General features: G+C 46.7%; 2 protein-coding genes across 7 annotated transcripts in view; one reads left to right on the forward strand and one right to left on the reverse strand.

Annotated features, from left to right (window-relative positions):
* LOC138948186 (arrestin domain-containing protein 4-like) overlaps positions 1 to 6,395 on the reverse strand; it is a 33,651-nt gene extending 27,256 nt beyond the window's left edge. Inside the window, exons 1-2 of one of the 3 annotated variants that reach the window (XM_070319688.1) lie at positions 6,199 to 6,395; positions 3,910 to 4,182 (exon numbers count right to left, since the gene is read on the reverse strand). The gene's annotated coding sequence lies outside the window, so the exon portion shown is untranslated. Of the gene's footprint in view, positions 1 to 3,909; positions 4,878 to 6,198 lie in introns of all 3 variants that reach the window. The other 2 variants (XM_070319687.1, XM_070319689.1) reach the window with 2 other exon arrangements.
* The window catches only part of LOC138948182 (coiled-coil domain-containing protein 180-like), a 166,797-nt gene that overhangs the window by 82,860 nt on the left and 59,937 nt on the right, over positions 1 to 24,000 (forward strand). For all 4 annotated transcript variants that reach the window (XM_070319677.1, XM_070319678.1, XM_070319679.1 and 1 more), the window contains 2 exons: positions 20,099 to 20,382; positions 23,526 to 23,607. In XM_070319677.1, coding sequence (XP_070175778.1) covers positions 20,099 to 20,382; positions 23,526 to 23,607 — 366 coding nt within the window. The remainder of the gene's footprint in view (positions 1 to 20,098; positions 20,383 to 23,525; positions 23,608 to 24,000) is intronic.

A 24,000-nucleotide genomic window follows, 5' to 3' on the forward strand; every position in this document is an offset into this window, starting at 1 on the left:
TTGAAATTAAAGGCACACTGCTTCCCGGGTAGACAGTTGGGCCCGCCTTGTCGGATCTGGACAGGCTTTTACGTTGAATAAGACAACCCCTGTACTTGCTCACATACCAACAACGAACAGTCTGGGTAAGCTTTGTCCCCTGTACTTGCTCACATACCAACAACGAACAGTCTGGGTAAGCTTTGTCCCCTGTACTTGCTCACATACCAACAACGAACAGTCTGGGTAAGCTTTGTGCACAGCGGTCATTGTTTGTATGAAATCATTCTGTAAACGCCACTGGTGGCTTTAACAAAAAACATTTGTTAAAGCAAAATATTGCATAAATAAAATTGCACTGACCACAGCAAGCAGTAAGGGTGGTGATTGTTGGTATGTGACCACGTGACCAAGTTGAAGGATGGTCTTATCCCATAGAAAGCCAGGCCACATCTGGGACGGTGTGCCATTTTTTTGTTTGTTTGTTTGCTTAACGCCCAGCCGACCACGAAGGGCCATATCAGGGCGGTGCTGACGTCCTTCTAGACCAGTTGGCCTACAGTGGGACAGGTATTGGCAATACGCTGAGGGTTAGAGAAGAAAGAGAAACCGTGAAGCATGCTCCTCTGCTAGTAATCCTGGGGTTTAACACGTTATCTCGTTGGGCGGGGTGAGTGGGTGGAAGACGATAGCCTTCAGTATAGGGCTTATCTGCTAATGCAACAGTAGAAAATGCAAGATCTGATAATCGTCCAAAGAGGACTTGCTTCGAGTGGGGGACCAAATGGCAACTCGGTCGTTACGTAGGAATTAGGAACATACACTTCTTTACAAGTAGAATAGATAAACCATCGTGTTTGGCCCAGGCACTGATGGACGTTGTGTCAGTCAGTTGGAAATAGAATAGATAAACCATCGTCTTTGGCCCAGGCACTGATGGACGTTGTGTCAGTCAGTTGGAAATAGAATAGATAAACCATCGTGTTTGGCCCAGGCACAGATGGACGTTATGTCAGTCAGTTGGAAATAGAATAGATAAACCATCGTCTTTGGCCCAGGCACTGATGGACGTTGTGTCAGTCAGTTGGAAATAGAATAGATAAACCATCGTCTTTGGCCCAGGCACTGATGGACGTTGTGTCAGTCAGTTGGAAATAGAATAGATAAACCATCGTCTTTGGCCCAGGCACTGATGGACGTTATGTCGGTCAGTTGGAAATAGAATAGATAAACCATCGTGTTTGGCCCAGGCACTGATGGACGTTGTGTCAGTCAGTTGGAAATAGAATAGATAAACCATCGTCTTTGGCCCAGGCACTGATGGACGTTATGTCAGTCAGTTGGAAATAGAATAGATAAACCATCGTCTTTGGCCCAGGCACTGATTTACGTTATGTCAGTCAGTTGGAAATAGAATAGATAAACCATCGTCTTTGGCCCAGGCACTGATGGACGTTATGTCAGTCAGTTGGAAATAGAATAGATAAACCATCGTGTTTGGCCCAGGCACAGATGGACGTTATGTCAGTCAGTTGGAAATAGAATAGATAAACCATCGTGTTTGGCCCAGGCACAGATGGACGTTATGTCAGTCAGTTGGAAATAGAATAGATAAACCATCGTGTTTGGCCCAGGCACTGATGGACGTTATGTCAGTCAGTTGGAAATAGAATAGATAAACCATCGTGTTTGGCCCAGGCACTGATGGACGTTGTGTCAGTCAATTGGAAATAGAATAGATAAACCATCGTCTTTGGCCCAGGCACTGATGGACGTTATGTCAGTCAGTTGGAAATATAAAGTGACGATTGTAAAAGGCTGTCCTTAAGTGGGCCCCAAATTGACTTGTCACTTGGCGGAGTCTTTTTGGCCAAAGAGTAGTGCCAAAGCTTCGGGAAACGAGCTTTGTGAAGTCGACTTCGCCCAGTGAATATCAGACTGGAGACATGTCTCGAACCACCGTGTTTCGTGACGTACGTTGTGTCAATATCAGGCTGGAGACATGTCTCGAACCACCGTGTTTCGTGACGTACGTTGTGTCAATATCAGGCTGGAGACATGTCTCGAACCACCGTGTTTCGTGACGTACGTTGTGTCAATGAAGCCACCGTGTTTCAAGGCACTGACGTACGTTGTGTCAATGAATTGGAGAATTGGGCGACATGCTTCGACAGGTTTAGAGAGAACTTTCGCTTGGAGTGGGCGAGCATGGAGTGTTGAAAGACGTGTGAATGTACCCTCTGTACATTATACACCCAGCTTTGGACAAGGTGTTCGAAGGAGAAGGCTGGCTTATCTGCTACGGATCTGATAACTGCATGGTGTAATGAAGGAGAAGGCTGGCTTATCTGCTAACGGATCTGATAACTGCATGGTGTAATGAAGGAGAAGGCTGGCTTATCTGCTAACGGATCTGATAACTGCATGGTGTAATGAAGGAAAAGGCTGGCTTATCTGCTAACGGATCTGATAACTGCATGGTGTAATGAAGGAAAAGGCTGGCTTATCTGCTAACGGATCTGATAACTGCAGGGTGTAATGAAGGAAAAGGCTGGCTTATCTGCTAACGGATCTGATAACTGCATGGTGTAATGAAGGAAAAGGCTGGCTTATCTGCTAACGGATCTGATAACTGCAGGGTGTAATGAAGGAAAAGGCTGGCTTATCTGCTAACGGATCTGATAACTGCATGGTGTAATGAAGGAGAAGGCTGGCTTATCTGCTAACGGATCTGATAACTGCATGGTGTAATGAAGGAAAAGGCTGGCTTATCTGCTAACGGATCTGATAACTGCATGGTGTAATGAAGGAGAAGGCTGGCTTATCTGCTAACGGATCTGATAACTGCATGGTGTAATGAAGGAGAAGGCTGGCTTATCTGCTACGGATCTGATAACTGCATGGTGTAATGAAGGAGAAGGCTGGCTTATCTGCTAACGGATCTGATAACTGCATGGTGTAATGAAGGAAAAGGCTGGCTTATCTGCTAACGGATCTGATAACTGCATGGTGTAATGAAAGAAAAGGCTGGCTTATCTGCTACGGATCTGATAACTGCAGGGTGTTCTGAATGAAGGAGCACTGGAGGAACTTGAAGTTGTCATACAAGACGTAGGTGTTGTAATACAGAGACGAGGAAAACGGTTCCAAGAGGGGGTGATGGGGAGGCAGAGACAGAGAGAGGATTGGTAATGGGTGTCAATGGTAATGGGTGTCAATGGTAATGGGTGTCAATGGTAATGGGTGTCAATGGTAATGGGTGTCAATGGTAATGGGTGTCAATGGTAATGGGTGTCAATGGTAATGGGTGTCAATGGTAATGGGTGTCAATGGTAATCAATGGTAAAGTGAGAGAGAGAGAGAGAGAGAGAGAGAGAGAGAGAGTTGAGGCTGACAATTAACGGGAAGGTATGTATATAGGTGCACCTGCATGGTTACCCCCTGACCATGGCCCATTGTGAATGATTGACGAACGTGCACGTCAGTCAATGCGTCAACCAAGCGTGTTGTCATTTCATCCTGCTCTGACTTGGGGGAGTGCTGACGACGCGTACAGTGTTAAATGATTTATTTGGCAGCTGGGGTTGTTGTTGGCTTGAAATGCATACCGCAATTCGATTGTTTTAGGACTGGCTGTTATGAATTTTGACTATAGTCAAGGCAACATTGTTGAGATTGGTTGGTTTGGTTGGTTGGTTGGTTTGTTTGTTGTGTGTGTGTGTGTGGTGTATGTGTGTGTGTGTGTGTGTGTGTGTGTGTGTGTGTGTGTGTGTGTGTGTGTACACACGTGCGCACACACATGTGCGAATGTACAAACGCATGCCTTTACAGAAAGACCCGCAGGAACACACACACGCACACACACACACACACACACACACACACACACACACACACACACACACACACACACACTCATCTCAAACTCACCTCACACACAGTAAATATTTCACCGTGTTCCACCGTTTCTCTATCCTCGTAGCTCCAAATCTCCAGGGTGTTTTTTATTGACACAGCCAAACACAGGGACCGCGGTATTCCATTAAAAGATCACACAGTCGCATCAATGTCAATCGCCAGCGTGCAACTGACTCCAACACACTGTGATAATCGCTGTGTTGTTCTTCGGTTTCAATCTTCTTCGCTTTTATCTTGTCAGTTTTCACTCTCACTGGTCGAATTCACTTTCTGTACATTCTTTTTCTGAACAGAGATATGTGTGTTCTTAATTTCAGTCTATACCATTTTATTATCACTGATTTTGTTTTAGCACTTTCTTTGGGTCATATTCAAGTTGACAGCTTTGTTCTCGTCAGTTGCCCTGTTACCACTTTCTCGTCACTTTCACTTTCATCGCCTTTCGTCACTTTCACTTTTATCGCCTTTCGTCAGTCTCACACCTATCACTTTCTTGTCGTTAATTTTACTGTCGTCACTTTCCTCTCACTCTCACTCTCACGCTGTGTGCAGTCCTGTCAATTTCGCTTTCGTCACTTGCTTGTCAGTTTCACAGATGCCACAAATTCCGGTGTTGCCAAGTACCGTTCTGGTCAGCCTGCCCTAGGCTTCAAACCAACTGGTCAACCTGCCCTAGGCTTCAAACCAACTGGTCAGCCTGCCCTGGGCTTTAAACCAACTGGTCAGCCTGCCCTAGGCTTCAAACCAACTGGTCAACCTGCCCTAGGCTTCAAACCAACTGGTCAGCCTGCCCTAGGCTTCAAACCAACTGGTCAGCCTGCCCTAGGCTTCAAACCAACTGGTCAGCCTGCCCTAGGCTTCAAACCAACTGGTCAACCTGCCCTAGGCTTCAAACCAACTGGTCAGCCTGCCCTAGGCTTCAAACCAACTGGTTAGCCTGCCCTAGGCTTCAAACCAACTGGTCAGCTGCACTTGCGACTCTGTAACACGAACAGGAACACACTCTATAAAACTCGGTTTTACAGGTGTGTGTCGCTGTGATTCAGAATGTCACGGTTATTCTATTACCATGTGAGTTAGTTCCTGATCTTCTCATCCCATGCTTGCAGACTGACATAAAGACTCTATCAAGGCCTACTTTTTCTATGGCATTATTCAGATTTCTCTGTCATCATTTTTATTCTCACGTGAGCCTGTTCCTGGCCTTTTCATCTCTTGTTTGCAGACATAAAGACTATCAGGCCTACTTGTTTCTATGGCGTCATGCAGACATAAAGACTATCAGGCCTACTTGTTTCTATGGCGTCATGCAGACATAAAGACTATCAGGCCTACTTGTTTCTATGGCGTCATGCAGACATTAAGACTATCAGGCCTACTTGTTTCTATGACGTCATGCAGACATAAAGACTATCAGGCCTACTTGTTTCTATGACGTCATGCAGACATAAAGACTATCAGGCCTACTTGTTTCTATGACGTCATGCAGACATAAAGACTATCAGGCCTACTTGTTTCTATGGCGTCATGCAGACATAAAGACTATCAGGCCTACTTGTTTCTATGGCGTCATGCAGACATAAAGACTATCAGGCCTACTTGTTTCTATGGCGTCACTCAACCGTCTATTTCTGCTGGCTATAAATTGTATAACCTGGACCTGTGTGCTGGCATGTCAGTTTGGCCTGTTTCGCTTTACAACGCTTCCTTGCTAGTTTCTTTAGACATAGCCATATTGTTGTACATGTTATTAGCTAGTTTCTTACTTGTGTTGCACTCTACGACAATCGCTCGTCAGTGTGTCTCTTTCACTTCTTAATGCTTCTTTGGTATGCCCTTGGAATAATCGCTAGTATAGTGGTGGGTATGGTTTCTTTCTGTTTTGCGCACTTGACAGGATTACCCTCGATCTCTGTGTTAGCCGTCTCTCTGTTTACACTGAAAACATTAGCTACTGCATAACATGATTCTCAAAACATTAGCTGCTGCATAACATGATTCTCACAACACTGTGATGGACACTCTGCATCCCAAGACTTCGCAAACCTGACACAACTTGTAGCAACATAACGAACACACAATACACTTCACATCGTATGCCTTACCATAACGGCCTGAGACTTTTAGCCAACCCTTCAAAACATCTGCAAACAAGATTTCAAAGGCAAGGGTTGCACTCACAATTACGATACATCTCAAATCACTCTAACTTCATGTCGCGATTTCTGACACTGCACTGACACTGTATTACTCTATAAAACATCTACCAACAAGAACACAACAAGCAAAACATACACATACCTCACATCACTAAAAACTTCACGTCGCAATTTCTAACACTGTCCGGGCCGGAAAAATTTCGAAGAAGAAAAATGTGTCATGCACCAAAGTTAAATCCCCCTACCACACCATCACGCACTGTCAGTACTGTCACCCAATATTGTGGTCTGGCCACTTCTGTCTACCTTCGCGCGGTGGGAAGGCACAGGTAGAAGAATACACTTTGGCCCGCCGCTTCGACAGTCGTGTGGGAACTCGGTCTATTTTTGGTGACGCGTACCCTATGAGCGAGCGGGGCTCCAAACCAGTTTGCCTGCTGATACGGTTGAGAAATGCCTGTGCGAATAAGCGCTTCGCTGGGCACACACACATACACACACACACACGCACACGGTGCGCAGGTAAATCTGAATTATAGGGGTCGTTGAGAATATTTTGGGAGGTTGGGTGGCGAAGTGGTTTAGCGTCAGTTTTGAGGCCCTGGGTGGTGGAGTGATGTGGGTGGGGTGGGTGTGTGTTGGGGTGTGACACCAAACAACAAAACGACTGATGTGGGTGGGGTGGGTGTGTGTTGGGTTGTGACACCAAACAACAACACGACTGATGTGGGTGTGGTGGGTGTATGTTGGGTTGTGACACCAAACAACAACACGACTGATGTGGGTGGGGTGGGTGTGTGTTGGGTTGTGACACCAAACAACAACACGACTGATGTGGGTGGGGTGGGTGGGGTGGGTGTGTGTTGGGGTGTGACACCAAACAACAACACGACTGATGTGGGTGGGGTGGGTGTGTGTTGGGTTGTGACACCAAACAACAACACGACTGATGTGGGTGGGGTGGGTGTGTGTTGGGTTGTGACACCAAACAACAACACGACTGATGTGGGTGGGGTGGGTGTGTGTTGGGTTGTGACACCAAACAACAACACGACTGATGTGGGTGGGGTGGGTGTGTGTTGGGTTGTGACACCAAACAACAACACGACTGATGTGGGTGGGGTGGGTGTGGTGGGTGTATGTTGGGTTGTGACACCAAACAACAACACGACTGATGTGGGTGGGGTGGGTGTGTGTTGGGTTGTGACACCAAACAACAACACGACTGATGTGGGTGGGGTGGGTGTGGTGGGTGTATGTTGGGTTGTGACACCAAACAACAACACGACTGATGTGGGTGGGGTGGGTGGGGTGGGTGTGTGTTGGGTTGTGACACCAAACAACAACACGACTGATGTGGGTGGGGTGGGTGGGGTGGGTGTGTGTTGGGTTGTGACACCAAACAACAACACGACTGATGTGGGTGGGGTGGGTGTGTGTTGGGTTGTGACACCAAACAACAACACGACTGATGTGGGTGGGGTGGGTGGGGTGGGTGTGTGTTGGGTTGTGACACCAAACAACAACACGACTGATGTGGGTGGGGTGGGTGTGTGTTGGGTTGTGACACCAAACAACAACACGACTGATGTGGGTGGGGTGGGTGTGTGTTGGGTTGTGACACCAAACAACAACACGACTGATGTGGGTGGGGTGGGTGTGTGTTGGGTTGTGACACCAAACAACAACACGACTGATGTGGGTGGGGTGGGTGTGTGTTGGGTTGTGACACCAAACAACAACACGACTGATGTGGGTGGGGTGGGTGTGGTGGGTGTATGTTGGGTTGTGACACCAAACAACAACACGACTGATGTGGGTGGGGTGGGTGTGTGTTGGGTTGTGACACCAAACAACAACACGACTGATGTGGGTGGGGTGGGTGTGTGTTGGGTTGTGACACCAAACAACAACACGACTGATGTGGGTGGGGTGGGTGTGTGTTGGGTTGTGACACCAAACAACAACACGACTGATGTGGGTGGGGTGGGTGTGTGTTGGGTTGTGACACCAAACAACAACACGACTGATGTGGGTGGGGTGGGTGTGTGTTGGGTTGTGACACCAAACAACAACACGACTGATGTGGGTGGGGTGGGTGTGTGTTGGGTTGTGACACCAAACAACAACACGACTGATGTGGGTGGGGTGGGTGTGGTGGGTGTGTGTTGGGTTGTGACACCAAACAACAACACGACTGATGTGGGTGGGGTGGGTGTGTGTTGGGTTGTGACACCAAACAACAACACGAGGGGTGGGGGTGGGAGGTAGAAGGATTGCAGATATTGTGAATGTGTGTTCGGGTGGGGAGGGGGATTCATTTTTGTTTTATATAAAACGATCCAAATTTACGTTCATCTTATTCTACATCATTTCCTGATTCCCAAAACATATAAATATGTTATATTTGGATTAAAAACAAGCTCTGAAAATTAAAAATATAAAATTTATGATCAAAATTAAATTTCCGAAATCGATTTAAAAACAATTTCATCTTATTCCTTGTCGGTTCCTGATTCAAAAAAAATATAGATATGATATGTTTGGATTAAAAACACGCTCAGAAAGTTAAAACGAAGAGAGGCACAGAAAAGCGTGCTATGCAGCACAGCGAAACCACTACCGCGCTCGTCAGTTTCACTCCGTTTTGCACAAGCGGCGGACTACGGTCATTGTGAAAAAATGCAGTGCGTTCAGTTTCATTCTCTGAGTTCCACAGCTTGACTAAATGTAGTAATTTCGCCTTACGCGACTTGTTATGACTACAATAACAGCACAGAGATGGAGTAAGAATGTGGTCGTTTGAGGTAGAGAGGGGTGCGAATCGGGAAAGGAGAAAGAGAGAGAGAACATGTGTGTATGTGAGTGCGTGTGCAGTGTGTGTGTGGGTGTGTGTGTGTCTGTGTGTATGTCTGCGTGTGTGTCTGCATGTCTGTGTGTGTGTGTGTGTGTGTGTGTGTGTGTGTCTGTGAGAGAGAGAGAGAGAGAGAGAGAGAGAGAGAGAGAGAGAGAGAGAGAGAGAGAGAGAGAGAGACACACACACACACACACACACACACAGACAAACATATAAGAGATAGACAGGCGTCACACAGTGGCTTCGGGCAGTTCCAGTGTTATCAGCAGTCAGGTCATGAAAACATAGTGTGACGAAGTGTCCTGTGCAGTTTGCTCTCAGTTCCAGTGTTATCAGCAGTCAGGTCATGAAAACATAGTGTGACGAAGTGTCCTGTGCAGTTTGCTCTCAGTTCCAGTGTTATCAGCAGTCGGGTCATGAAAACATAGTGTGACGAAGTGTCCTGTGCAGTTTGCTCTCAGGTCCAGGTGTAAATGCTGGGACGGTGGACTCACGCTTGTGTTTGATGGACCTGATAAAAGGGGGGGGGGGGGGGGTGCGGATGAAGATGGGATACTGCATGGCTGCCGGCCAGGACTGACCATTCCGTCTGTATGTGAAATGAACGTGGGAATGGTCAGGCAGATGAAACGATGATGAGAGAGGGGGTAGGAGAGAGAGAGAGAGAGAGAGAGAGAGAGAGTGTGTGTGTGTGTGCGTGTCTCAGTTATTGTGTGTGAGTGAGAGAGAGAGAGAGAGAGAGAGAGAGAGAGAGAGAGAGAGAGAGAGAGAGAGAGAGAGAGAGAGAGAGAGAGAGAGAGAGAGAGAGTTTTTCTGTCGCTCACTACTTTCTCAGCATTTTGCGTTGGCATTAATATTATTTCACCACTTTGTCATAAAATTTATTAAAACCTAATTTAAGATCACCTGTCAGGTTTTATGCCTCCATGAATCATGCAATGTCACCTTCATTTTATTTAAAGGGACATGTAACGTCATAAGATTTCAACAAGTCCAACAGGTAGTTTCAACAAGTCCAGCAGGTTAGTTTCAACAAGTCCAGCAGGTAGTTTTATGTAAAGGGACATGTAACGTCATAAGATTTCAACAAGTCCAGCAGATAGTTTCAACAAGTCCAGCAGGTAGTTTCAACAAGTCCAGCAGGTAGTTTCAACAAACACACAACTAAAGAACCCAAGCAAGTACAAAAGACTACACTTATGGGCAGAATTTACCTGCGCAGTTTCAGCGGCACAGACGACGCACGGCCTATTATTTATGCCGCGATGGGGATTATGACGAGTACTTGGCCTGTTTTCCTTTCATGCAACGTGTTGCGGGCTGCGAATTTGCGATCGACACAGTTGTATGAAAGACAAATATTTGGATGAATTCGTAACCGGTGGAGTGGTTTCAGGGAGTCAATAGATCACAGAGTTAGGTTTTATGGCATAGGTGTATGAACAAAAGTTTGAACGATTTATGATGTAAAATTGTTCGATATTTGGTGGATTTCCTTTCAATGTGTGCAACTGAATTGGATAATAATCTGTGAAAAGATCATTTGTCTGCCTATCCCTCCCTATCTCTGTCTCTCTGTCTTTCTCTCTCTGTCTCTGTCTCTCTCTGTCTCTCTCTGTCTCTGTCTCTGTCTCTCTCTCTGTCTCTGTCTCTGTCTCTGTCTCTCTCTCTCTCTGTCTCTGTCTCTCTCTGTCTCTCTGTCTCTCTGTCTCTGTCTCTCTCTGTCTCTGTCTCTCTCTCTGTCGATCTCTGTCTCTGTCTCTCTCTGTCTCTCTGTCTCTCTGTCTGTGTATCTCCCTCTCTCTGTGTCTCTCTGTCTCTGTCTCTGTCTCTCTCTCTCTCTGTATCTCCCTCTCTCTCTGTGTCTCTCTGTCTCTGTCTCTGTCTCTGTCGATCTCTGTCTCTGTCTCTCTCTGTCTCTCTGTCTCTCTGTCTGTGTATCTCCCTCTCTCTGTCTCTCTCTGTCTCTGTCTCTCTCTCTGTCGATCTCTGTCTCTGTCTCTGTCTCTCTCTGTGTCTCTGTCTCTCTCTGTGTCTCTCTGTCTCTGTCTCTGTCTCTGTCTGTCTCTCTCTCTGTCTCTCTCTGTCTCTCTCTGTCTCTGTCTCTCTCTCGATGTCTCTCTCTCGATGTCTCTCTCTCGATGTCTCTCTCTGTCTCTGTCTCTGTCTCTCTGTCTCTGTCTCTGTCTCTGTCTCTCTCTGTCTCTCTCTGTCGCTGTCTCTCTCTGTCTCTCTGTCTGTCTCTCTCTCTCTCTCTGTCTCTCTCTGTCGCTGTCTCTCCCTCTTTCTGTCTCTCTCTGTCTCTGTCTCTCTCTGTGTCTCTGTCTCTCTCTGTGTCTCTGTCTCTGTCTCTGTATCTCTGTCTCTGTCTCTCTCTGTCTCTCTCTCTCTTTCCATGTCTCTCTCTGTCTCTCTCTCTCGATGTCTCTCTCTCTCTTTCTCTTTCTCTGTCTCTCTCTCTCTCTCTGTATCTCCCTCTCTCTGTCTCTCTCTCTGTCTCTGTCTCTCCCTCTCTCTGTCTCTGTCTGTCTCTGTCTGTCTCTGTTTCTCTCTGTCTCTCTGTCTGTCTCTCTGTCTGTCTGTCTGTCTCTCTGTCTGTCTCTCTCTCTCTCTCTCTCTCTCTCTCTCTCTCTCTCTCTCTCTCTCTCTCTCTCTCTCTCTCTCTCTCTCTCTCCAGAGCCCGCCAAATGACGGTAGTATAATCAAAATGCCGTCAATGCTTACATTGAGAAAAATCAGTGAAGCATGGTAAATATTTAATTGAATTGATCTAGCAATTGTTCAACTTTTGTGTAGGTTCCATTCTGAGTATCTTCGCATGTTTTGACGAACAATATTCTTGAATGTGGGGCGGGGAAATATTTTGAAATAAATCATTTATATTCTGTTTGCGGGCTATTTATATTCAGCAGTATGAATAGTGGGCGTTATTGCATACGTATAGTATACAAACATGTGTCCAAGATGAAAAGAAAATCGTCAGAGAGTAAGTTTGTTGTTGAGAAGCGAGCAAGACTTTGCTTCGTGAGCAGAGAGTAAGTTTGTTGTTGAGAAGCGAGCAAGACTTTGCTTCGTGAGCAGAGAGTAAGTTTGTTGTTGAGAAGCGAGCAAGACTTTGCTTCGTGAGCAGAGAGTAAGTTTGTTGTTGAGAAGCGAGCAAGACTTTGCTTCGTGAGCAGAGAGTAAGTTTGTTGTTGAGAAGCGAGCAAGACTTTGCTTCGTGAGCAGAGAGTTTTTCTGTTTTTTGTTTGTTTTGTTTTTTTGTTTTGTTTATGTTGTTGTTGTTCGTTTCTTTGCCTTTTTTGTTTGGTCTGAACAAGATTCTATTCAATATACCATAAATCATTTTAATTAAAACTTAGGCAAGAAAAACCCCGTCTATTAATAGCAAATGCAAAGCTCACCACACAAAAAAAAACCACCCAACATTGTCTCCCCCCGCGGGTTAGGGGGAAGAATTTACCCGATGCTCCCCAGCATGTCGTAAGAGGCGACTAACGGATTCTGTTTCTCCTTTTACCCTTGTTAAGTGTTTCTTGTATAGTCAATTTTTGTAAAGATTTTAGTCAAGCAGTATGTAAGAAATGTTAAGTCCTTTGTACTGGAAACTTGCATTCTCCCAGTAAGGTAATATATATTGTACTACGTTGCAAGCCCCTGGAGCAAATTTTTGATTAGTGCTTAAGTTGTGAACAAGAAACAATTGACAAGTGGCTCTATCCCATCTCCCCCCTTTCCCCGTCGCGATATAACCTTCGTGGTTGAAAACGACGTTAAACACCAAATAAAGAAAGAAAGAACATGTTTGTCAGCGAGATTTACTTTCAATTTTCGCCTTCTGCTTACCGTTAGCGTTGCGGTGTTATAAAATCTGTTGTTTGCTGGGTGATACATATTTCATTCTCATTTCTATTATCCCCTCCCTGCGCCAATCTCACAATCTCTGTTGATTTCCAACCTCTGCGGCATCCATCAAAAATGCATCAAATACTGTATTTAGTACGGGTAATCCATATAAAGTGACGGATCCATTAGAAGTTATTGCGTTGCTCTACTTAGGGGAATAATGGGAAAAGCTTGGGTATCGGGTATATTGGACTCTGTGTGTGTGTGTGTGTGTGTGTGTGTGTGTGTGTGTGTGTGTGTGTGTGTGTGTGTGTGTGTGTGTGTTGTTTCAATACAACGATGCAATTTTCTGGGTGGGAGGTATTTATTCTTCAGTAATGAGATGAAAGGGAGTACTTCTTTACTTGCTTGGAGGTAATGAGATGAAAGGGAGTACTTCTTTACTTGCTTGGAGGTCCAGACATGTGCCGTGAGGTTGACGTCTGACACGCCGTGGTGGTGTGGAGTTCGGGGTGGTGGTGGGAGTGAGTTTACCGGCCAGTGTTGTTTTGTCGGAGGGGGGGGGGGGGGTCGGGGTGGTGGTAGCCTTTCTTGATGTCTTTTTACGAAGGGTCAGTACAAGATGGACGTTGACTCTCTCTCTTTCTCTCTCTTTCTGTCTGTCTCTCTTTCTCTCTCTTTCTCTCTCTCTCTACTTCACCCCCTTCTCTCTGTCTCGCTTCCTCAACCCTCTCTCTCTCTCTTTCTCTCTCTTTCTCTCTCTCTCTACTTCACCCCCCGTCTCTCTGTCTCGCTTCCTCAACCCTCTCTCTCTTTCTGTCTGTCTCTCTTTCTCTCTCTTTCTCTCTCTCTCTCTACTTCACCCCCCTTCTCTCTGTCTCTTTCTCTCTCTTTCTCTCTCTCTCTACTTCACCCCCCTTCTCTCTGTCTCTTTCTCTCTCTTTCTCTCTCTCTCTACTTCACCCCCCTTCTCTCTGTCTCTTTCTCTGTCTTTCTCTCTCTCTCTACTTCACCCCCCTTCTCTCTGTCTCTTTCTCTCTCTTTCTCTCTCTCTTTCTCTCTCTCTCTACTTCACCCCCCTTCTCTCTGTCTCTTTCTGTCTGTCTCTCTTTCTCTCTCTTTCTCTCTCTCTCTCTACTTCACCCCCCTTCTCTCTCTCTCTCTACTTCACCCCCTTCTCTCTCTCTCTACTTCACCCCCTTCTCTCTCTCTACTTCACCCCCCTTCTCTCTCTCTCTACTTCACCCCCCTTCTCTCTGTCTCGCTTCCTCAACCCTCTCTCTCTTTATGTCTTTTACTCTTCTGGGCTTTGGAAGGGAAAGGGGGGGGGGGGGGGGGGGCATTTCTAATCACCTTTACCAGTTTCCGTGCAAATACCAGCACAAAAATGAAGTTGTATGTGTGAGAGCTTGCGTATTGGTGTGGGCTGAGAGCGGTGGGGGGGGGGGGGGGAGAGAGAGAGAGAGAGAGAGAGAGAGAGAGAGAGAGAGAGAGAGAGAGAGAGAGAGATTGAACTTTATTACAGGAACTTTATTACAGGAAAGATAGCATTAGGTCCGTAGGACCTTTCTTACAGCTAGTCCTGATCTAAGCAAAATGGTTATAATCGAAATGGGAATACATAGGAACAAACTTTTTATGATGAAACGCAGACACACGCAATAATAGTAATATAAGAATAAGATCATTTTTTATCGACATGTGATATACAGATATACAACCATACATTATCAGAACACACACACACACATATATATATATACACGCACACGCACATGCACACACACACAGAAGATCAACTAACTTATAAGGCAAGCCAACATAACACGACACACTAACCAAATAAAGGATCAGGTAGCAAAGTTAAAAAATAAAAAAAAATAAAAAAAAAACCGTTCATGACCTAATATATACCATCTTAGATTATGAAGGAATCACCATGCCAATATAAAATGCAGTAATACTATCTTAGATACTAGAAGGAGTAATACACGAGAATGTATTCTTATCACACCAAGTTGACGCAAGACACATACATGCACATTTTCAGAAGGATAAAAGGCACACATACGTTTGAGCAACCAGGCACATTACATTAAAGTGATGTTTGAATGTATTTTTGCAGATGTGTTTTGAATGTTTTAAGGTTACTGGTCGATTTTAAGCATGTAGGTAGGGAGTTCCAGACATAAGCTCCCGAGTATGAAAGACTAGTTTTAAATATGTCAATGCGTGGCTTCGGGCAGGCCAGATTATGCTTGAAAGTGGAATACCGAGAAGGTGTTGATTGAAACAAGTGAGTTAGATATTCGGGTGCTTGGTCATGTAGGATCTTGTGCATGAAAACTGATTTATTAAATAAAAGCTGTTGTTTAAGTTGAGGTATATTGAGGGCTGTCAGTTTTGCGTCAGTAGTTAGTGATGGGTCAGGCAGAATGAGTTTAGCTAGAGGGGCAGAGAGAGAGAGAGAGAGAGACAATGACAATGACAATGACAATGACAATTCTTTATTTTACGAGGGTAACAGAATAAGCATTGGTATACTTTTTTGCATCTGGCCCTCGCCCTAAAGAGGGACTAAATCTACTATAATAACTACTACTACATACTTACATAATTAAACATATGAAACATTGTAGTTTATAAATGTTCATGACAAGGTGCAAAGCAAAAATTTGCAAGTCAAATAGAGTCAGAATACTATGCAATAGTACATCAACTCTGCAAGACAATGGATATTATGCAGAACATCATAATTTCGTGAACTGTTTCTAACGGATGCAGGCGGACACACCGCACATCACCTGACATGAAACGAATGTTCCGAACATAAAACGGACATAAAACGAACATAAAACGAACATTGACGAACATCACCGGATAAACAAGTATGTCATCCGTTAAACGTTCGGAGGCTCTATCCGGTCAAGTGTGACAAGGCCTTTATATGGAGAAACCGTGAACAAACAAACAAACCCACATATGCACATTGCTTGAAATGACTTTCAAATCTGATATGGGCCCAGATTTCTTGCAAGCTCAGCAACGAAGCCTTTCAGTTGATATTACTCAATCCCCTCTCAAGGCAACCAACTCCAACCTCAAATACTGACTTCAAAGCAGCATGCCACTGTGGCTATGAAGCGACATGACAAACTGTGGCTATGAAGCGACATGACAAACTGTGGCTATGAAGCGACATGACAAACTGTGGCTACGAAGCGACATGACAAACTGTGGCTATGAAGCAACATGACAAACTGTGGCTAAGAAGCGACATGACAAACTGTGGCTATGAAGCGACATGACAAACTGTGGCTATGAAGCGACATGACAAACTGTGGCTACGAAGCGACATGACAAACTGTGGCTACGAAGGGAGAGAGAGAAGGGTACAGATAAGAGACAAGGGAGAGAGAGAAGGGTACAGATGAGTCTGTGCCCTTGTGTGCATAGGCGTAAGGTGCTAAGGCATAGGCAACTATCCATATTCACTAATTTCCCGAAACAAGCGATCCTCTTCATGTCAACGAACCATTAAAAGAATCCCCACCGTAAGACAACACAACAACAACCACCTCCAACACAACAACAACAACAGCTGCACACCTGTCATTCATTTGCAGCCCAGAAGTCCTGAGCACGGTGAGCATGCAGGTGTAAATTAATGAAGTAACAACGTACCGCCCCGAGATCAATACACTTTCTGTGGCCGTCAGGGAAAAGACGATAGCGGAACTGATCAATGTTTCATCCTCCCTATCACCTGCCCAATCTTCCTGATCATTTTCAGCTCTGTCTGTGTAACCTGTCTGTGGGGGTGGGTCTCTCTCTCTCTCTCTCTCTCTCTCTCTCTCTGGGGGCACTGGGGTGTGTGTGGGCACTGGGGTGTGTGTGGGGTGGGGTGTGGGTGGGGTGGGGTGTGTGTGGGGTGGGGTGTGTGTGGGCACTGGGGTGTGTGTTGGGTGGGGTGTGTGTGGGGTGGGGTGTGTGTGGGCACTGGGGTGTGTGTTGGGTGGGGTGTGTGTGGGGTGGGGTGTGTGTAGGGTGGGGTGTGTGTGGGCACTGGGGTGTGTGTTGGGTGGGGTGTGTGTGGGGTGGGGTGTGTGTGGGCACTGGGGTGTGTGTGGGCACTGGGGTGTGTGTTGGGTGGGGTGTGTGTGGGGTGGGGTGTGTGGGCACTGGGGTGTGTGTGGGGTGGGGTGTGTGTTGGGTGGGGTGTGTGTTGGGTGGGGTGTGTGTGGGGTGGGGTGTGTGTGGGGTGGGGTGTGTGTTGGGTGGGGTGTGTGTGGGGTGGGGTGTGTGTGGGCACTGGGGTGTGTGTGGGGTGGGGTGTGTGTGGGGTGGGGTGTGTGTTGGGTGGGGTGTGTGTGGGGTGGGGTGTGTGTTGGGTGGGGTGTGTGTTGGGTGGGGTGTGTGTGGGGTGGGGTGTGTGTGGGGTGGGGTGTGTGTGGGGTGGGGTGTGTGTGGGGCGGGGTGTGTGTGGGGTGGGGTGTGTGTGGGGTGGGGTGTGTGTTGGGTGGTGTGTGTGTGGGGTGGGGTGTGTGTGGGGGTCTGCGTGAGCTTTCTTTTGCTCTCCGTTTGTCTTTAAACATGACCGAAATGCACGCCCCTTGTGAAATGATCTTTGCAATGCAAAAACTGAACTTACACCAATTTTGTACAGGTACTTTTACTGATTGATTGGATGAGCTATATCATTGAGAGTTAACCCCCATTTACATTTTCATTACTTTATAATTATTGTCCCATCCCAGTGGAAAGCTAGCAGCAACATGCAGAGTCGTGCTCCAGGTGTGTGCGTGTTTATGTTTGATAAGCCACCTGCACTGATGGCAGAATGACCGAGGTCTTTTACGTGCCTCAGTGGTGATATGGGGGTGGAACATGGATACCGTCTCCGAGTCTGCACATAAAGTTGACCCGCTCCCGCCTGGAGTCGAACCCATGACCCTGGGATCACAAGTCTACCCACTGAGCTACCAGGTCCTCGGATCACAAGTCCAGCGCTCTACCCACTGAGCTACCAGGCCCTCGGATCACAAGTCCAGCGCTCTACCCACTGAGCTACCAGGCCCTCGGATCACAAGTCCAGCGCTCTACCAACTGAGCTACCAGGCCCTCGGATCACAAGTCCAGCGCTCTACCCACTAAGCTACCATGAACCTCGGATCACAAGGCCAGCGCTCTACCCACTGAGCTACCATGAACCTTGGATCACAAGTCCAGCGCTCTACCCACTGAGCTACCATGACCCTCGCATCACAAGTCCAGCGCTCTACCCACTGAGCTACCATGACCCTTGGATCACAAGTCCAGCGCTCTACCCACTGAGCTACCATGACCTCGGATCACAAGTCCAGCGCTCTACCCACTGAGCTACCATGACCCTCGGATCACAAGTCCAGCGCTCTACCCACTGAGCTACCATGACCCTTGGATCACAAATCCAGCGCTCTACCCACTGAGCTACCATGACCCTTGGATCACAAGTCCAGCGCTCTACCCACTGAGCTACCATGACCCTCGAATCACAAGTCCAGCGCTCTACCCACTGAGCTACCATGAACCTTGGATCACAAGTCCAGCGCTCTACCCACTGAGCTACCATGACCCTCGGATCACAAGTCCAGCGCTCTACCCACTGAGCTACCATGACCCTGGGATCACAAGTCCAGCGCTTTACCCACTGAGCTACCATGACCCTGGGATCACAAGTCCAGCGCTCTACCCACTGAGCTACCCTGACCCTCGGATCACAAGTCCAGCGCTCTACCCACTGAGCTACCATGACCCTGGGATCACAAGTCCAGCGCTCTACCCACTGAGCTACCATGAACCTTGGATCACAAGTCCAGCGCTCTACCCACTGAGCTACCATGACCCCCGGATCACAAGTCCAGCGCTCTACCCACTGAGCTACCATGACCCTCGGATCACAAGTCCAGCGCTCTACCCACTGAGCTACCATGACCCTGGGATCACAAGTCCAGCGCTCTAACCCACTGAGCCACCATGAACCTTGGATCACAAGTCCAGCGCTCTACCCACTGAGCTACCATGACCCTCGGATCACAAGTCCAGCGCTCTACCCACTGAGCTACCATGACCCTGGGATCACAAGTCCAGCGCTCTACCCACTGAGCTACCATGAACCTTGGATCACAAGTCCAGCGCTCTACCCACTGAGCTACCATGACCCTCGGATCACAAGTCCAGCGCTCTACCCACTGAGCTACCATGACCCTGGGATCACAAGTCCAGCGCTCTAACCCACTGAGCTACCATGACACGCGGATCACAAGTCCAGCGCTCTACCCACTGAGCTACCATGACCCTCGGATCACAAGTCCAGCGCTCTACCCACTGAGCTACCATGACCCTTGGATCACAAATCCAGCGCTCTACCCACTAAGCTACCATGAACCTCGGATCACAAGTCCAGCGCTCTACCCACTGAGCTACCATGACCCTCGGATCACAAGTCCAGCGCTCTACCCACTGAGCTACCATGACCCTCGGATCACAAGTCCTCGGATCACAAGTCCAGCGCTCTACCCACTGAGCTACCATGAACCTTGGATCACAAGTCCAGCGCTCTACCCACTGAGCTACCATGACCCTCGGATCACAAGTCCTCGGATCACAAGTCCAGCGCTCTACCCACTGAGCTACCATGAACCTTGGATCACAAGTCCAGCGCTCTACCCACTGAGCTACCATGACCCTCGGATCACAAGTCCTCGGATCACAAGTCCAGTGCTCTACCCACTGAGCTACCATGACCCTCGGATCACAAGTCCAGCGCTCTACCCACTGAGCTACCATGACCCTCGGATCACAAGTCCAGCGCTCTACCCACTGAGCTACCATGAACCTTGGATCACAAGTCCAGCGCTCTACCCACTGAGCTACCATGACCCTGGGATCACAAGTCCAGCGCTCTACCCACTGAGCTACCATGACCCTGGGATCACAAGTCCAGCGCTCTACCCACTGAGCTACCATGACCCTCGGATCACAAGTCCAGCGCTCTACCCACTGAGCTACCAGGCCCTCGGATCACAAGTCCAGCGCTCTACCCACTGAGCTACCATGACCCTCGGATCACATGTCCAGCGCTCTACCCACTGAGCTACCATGACCCTCGGATCACAAGTCCAGCGCTCTACCAACTGAGCTACCAGGCCCTCCGGTGTTGGTGTTTCACATTCTAAAAGAGTAAACAATCTAAAACAGGCTGGTGCTTACGATCCAAAATCCAGGAAGGTTAGTTATCATGTTGTTTAATTTTTGACAAAAGGAAACATTCAAAAACCTTCATATTTTCTATTCACAGGCCTCAGAACCGCCAAAACCGATCCCCATGGCCGTCACAGAAATTCTCTCCACCCAGAAAGGCACCACCTTCTACGTTCTCACCGTCGCCGAAGAATTCGGGGTCCCTGATGTCCCAGAGGGTGAAGAGACGACAGGGATGCCGAAACGCGAAGAACCTCCGACCACTGGCGGAGCATTTGTGACGGAGATTCCCGTGGCGGTGGAGGAGGAGGCGGAGAGCAAGCCGGAGTACATCAGCTGTGTGGATATTCCGCCGGGACACGTCCTGGAGGTCAAGAAGATGTGAGTGTGTGTGTGTGTGTGGAGGGGGAGGTGGAGAGCAAGCCGGAGTGGTTTTACGTTATGACGTTTGTTGTCTGTCGCCAAGCAATACCTAGTTTACATTGCTCTCGAATGGACGAGAATGTTAGTAATCATGAAGCAATTCTAAACATTGACATCGCTTCATGCCACTATCGCTGGTCTTAGCAATTCTAAACATTGACATCGCTTCATGCCACTATCGCTGGTCTTAGCAATTGTAAACATTGACATCGCTTCATGCCACTATCGCTGGTCTTAGCAATTGTAAACATTGACATCGCTTCATGCCACTGTCGCTGGTCTTAGCAATTCTAAACATTGACATCGCTTCATGCCACTATCGCTGGTCTTAGCAATTGTAAACATTGACATCTCTTCATGCCACTATCGCTGGTCTTAGCAATTGTAAACATTGACATCGCTTCATGCCACTATCGCTGGTCTTAGCAATTGTAAACATTGACATCGCTTCATGCCACTATCGCTGGTCTTAGCAATTGTAAACATTGACATCGCTTCATGCCACTATCGCTGGTCTTAGCAATTGTAAACATTGACATCGCTTCATGCCACTATCGCTGGTCTTAGCAATTCTAAACATTGACATCGCTTCATGCCACTATCGCTGGTCTTAGCAATTCTAAACATTGACATCGCTTCATGCCACTATCGCTGGTCTTAGCAATTCTAAACATTGACATCGCTTCATGCCACTATCGCTGGTCTTAGCAATTGTAAACATTGACATCGCTTCATGCCACTATCGCTAGTCTTAGCAATTGTAAACATTGACATCGCTTCATGCCACTATCGCTGGTCTTAGCAATTGTAAACATTGACATCGCTTCATGCCACTATCGCTGGTCTTAGCAATTGTAAACATTGACATCGCTTCATGCCACTATCGCTGGTCTTAGCAATTGTAAACATTGACATCGCTTCATGCCACTATCGCTGGTCTTAGCAATTCTAAACATTGACATCGCTTCATGCCACTATCGCTGGTCTTAGCAATTCTAAACATTGACATCGCTTCATGCCACTATCGCTGGTCTTAGCAACTGTAAACATTGACATCGCTTCATGCCACTATCGCTGGTCTTAGCAATTGTAAACATTGACATCGCTTCATGCCACTATCGCTGGTCTTAGCAATTCTAAACATTGACATCGCTTCATGCCACTGTCGCTGGTCTTAGCAATTGTAAACATTGACATCGCTTCATGCCACTATCGCTGGTCTTAGCAATTCTAAACATTGACATCGCTTCATGCCACTATCGCTGGTCTTAGCAATTCTAAACATTGACATCGCTTCATGCCACTATCGCTGGTCTTAGCAATTCTAAACATTGACATCGCTTCATGCCACTATCGCTGGTCTTAGCAATTCTAAACATTGACATCGCTTCATGCCACTATCGCTGGTCTTAGCAATTGTAAACATTGACATCGCTTCATGCCACTATCGCTGGTCTTAGCAATTGTAAACATTGACATCGCTTCATGCCACTATCGCTGGTCTTAGCAATTCTAAACATTGACATCGCTTCATGCCACTGTCGCTGGTCTTAGCAATTGTAAACATTGACATCGCTTCATGCCACTATCGCTAGTCTTAGCAATTGTAAACATTGACATCGCTTCATGCCACTATCGCTGGTCTTAGCAATTCTAAACATTGACATCGCTTCATGCCACTATCGCTGGTCTTAGCAATTGTAAACATTGACATCGCTTCATGCCACTATCGCTGGTCTTAGCAATTCTAAACATTGACATCGCTTCATGCCACTATCGCTGGTCTTAGCAATTCTAAACATTGACATCGCTTCATGCCACTATCGCTGGTCTTAGCAATTGTAAACATTGACATCGCTTCATGCCACTATCGCTGGTCTTAGCAATTGTAAACATTGACATCGCTTCATGCCACTATCGCTGGTCTTAGCAATTGTAAACATTGACATCGCTTCATGCCACTATCGCTGGTCTTAGCAATTGTAAACATTGACATCGCTTCATGCCACTATCGCTGGTCTTAGCAATTGTAAACATTGACATCGCTTCATGCCACTATCGCTGGTCTTAGCAATTCTAAACATTGACATCGCTTCATGCCACTGTCGCTGGTCTTAGCAATTCTAAACATTGACATCGCTTCATGCCACTATCGCTGGTCTTAGCAATTGTAAACATTGACATCGCTTCATGCCACTATCGCTGGTCTTAGCAATTCTAAACATTGACATCGCTTCATGCCACTATCGCTGGTCTTAGCAATTGTAAACATTGACATCGCTTCATGCCACTATCGCTGGTCTTAGCAATTGTAAACATTGACATCGCTTCATGCCACTATCGCTGGTCTTAGCAATTCTAAACATTGACATCGCTTCATGCCACTATCGCTGGTCTTAGCAATTCTAAACATTGACATCGCTTCATGCCACTATCGCTGGTCTTAGCAATTGTAAACATTGACATCGCTTCATGCCACTATCGCTAGTCTTAGCAATTGTAAACATTGACATCGCTTCATGCCACTATCGCTGGTCTTAGCAATTCTAAACATTGACATCGCTTCATGCCACTATCGCTGGTCTTAGCAATTCTAAACATTGACATCGCTTCATGCCACTATCGCTGGTCTTAGCAATTCTAAACATTGACATCGCTTCATGCCACTATCGCTGGTCTTAGCAATAATATTATATTAAAGAGACAGGGTTACGAAAATTACGTCATCGACATTCACAGTGTGACGTCACTATGACGAATACAGTCTCGGCTTACTATCTAAAGAATCTTTGGAGATTCACTGTCTCGATTAGCTTAATGCTTATGACGATTTACCGTCTCGGTTGACTATTTGAAGTTTTGAAGACTCTGCTGAATTACCTTGCTGACCGCCACACTAAGAATTCGTTACAACTTTTCTTTCTTAGAAATATTAATGTGCAAGTATGCCAGTAGCTCATTTATGGCTAAATTCTTGTGCATCTGCTCTGACAAATAATTGTTACTTATGTATTGGGCAAGGTGTAAGTATACTTCCTGTATTAATTTGTCGATTAAAGTGACATTTTATTTACACTGTGATGTGATGTCTGTATTTTCAGGATGCGTATGAACTTCCTGAACCACCTGGAGACTTGGTGTGAGCAGGCCAAGGAGAGGGCTTCCAGCGTGGTTGTTGCCAAAGTAAGATTGTTCTTGCATGCATGTACAGAATACTGTAAAAAAAAGCTATTAAGACCCCCCATTAAGACTTCCTCCCTTTTAAGACCCTGTTTTCTCAGACGTTTTGCTCAGAACTTCGCTCTGTAAATGTACCCCCATTTTAAGGTAACCGCTGTACTAAATACTGGCTTGCTGTATCATACCAGACTGTAAGCCAAATGGCCTGAGTGGCGGGGTAAAAACAGTCATACAGTAAAAGCTGTACTAAATACTGGCTTGCTGTATCATACCAGACTGTAAGCCAAATGGCCTGAGTGGCGGGGTAAAAACAGTCATACAGTAAAAGCTGTACTAAATACTGGCTTGCTGTATCATATACCAGACTGTAAGCCAAATGGCCTAAATGGCAGGGTA

The sequence above is a fragment of the Littorina saxatilis genome, linkage group LG15, assembly GCF_037325665.1.
Source record: "Littorina saxatilis isolate snail1 linkage group LG15, US_GU_Lsax_2.0, whole genome shotgun sequence".
NCBI lineage: Eukaryota > Metazoa > Mollusca > Gastropoda > Littorinimorpha > Littorinidae > Littorina > Littorina saxatilis.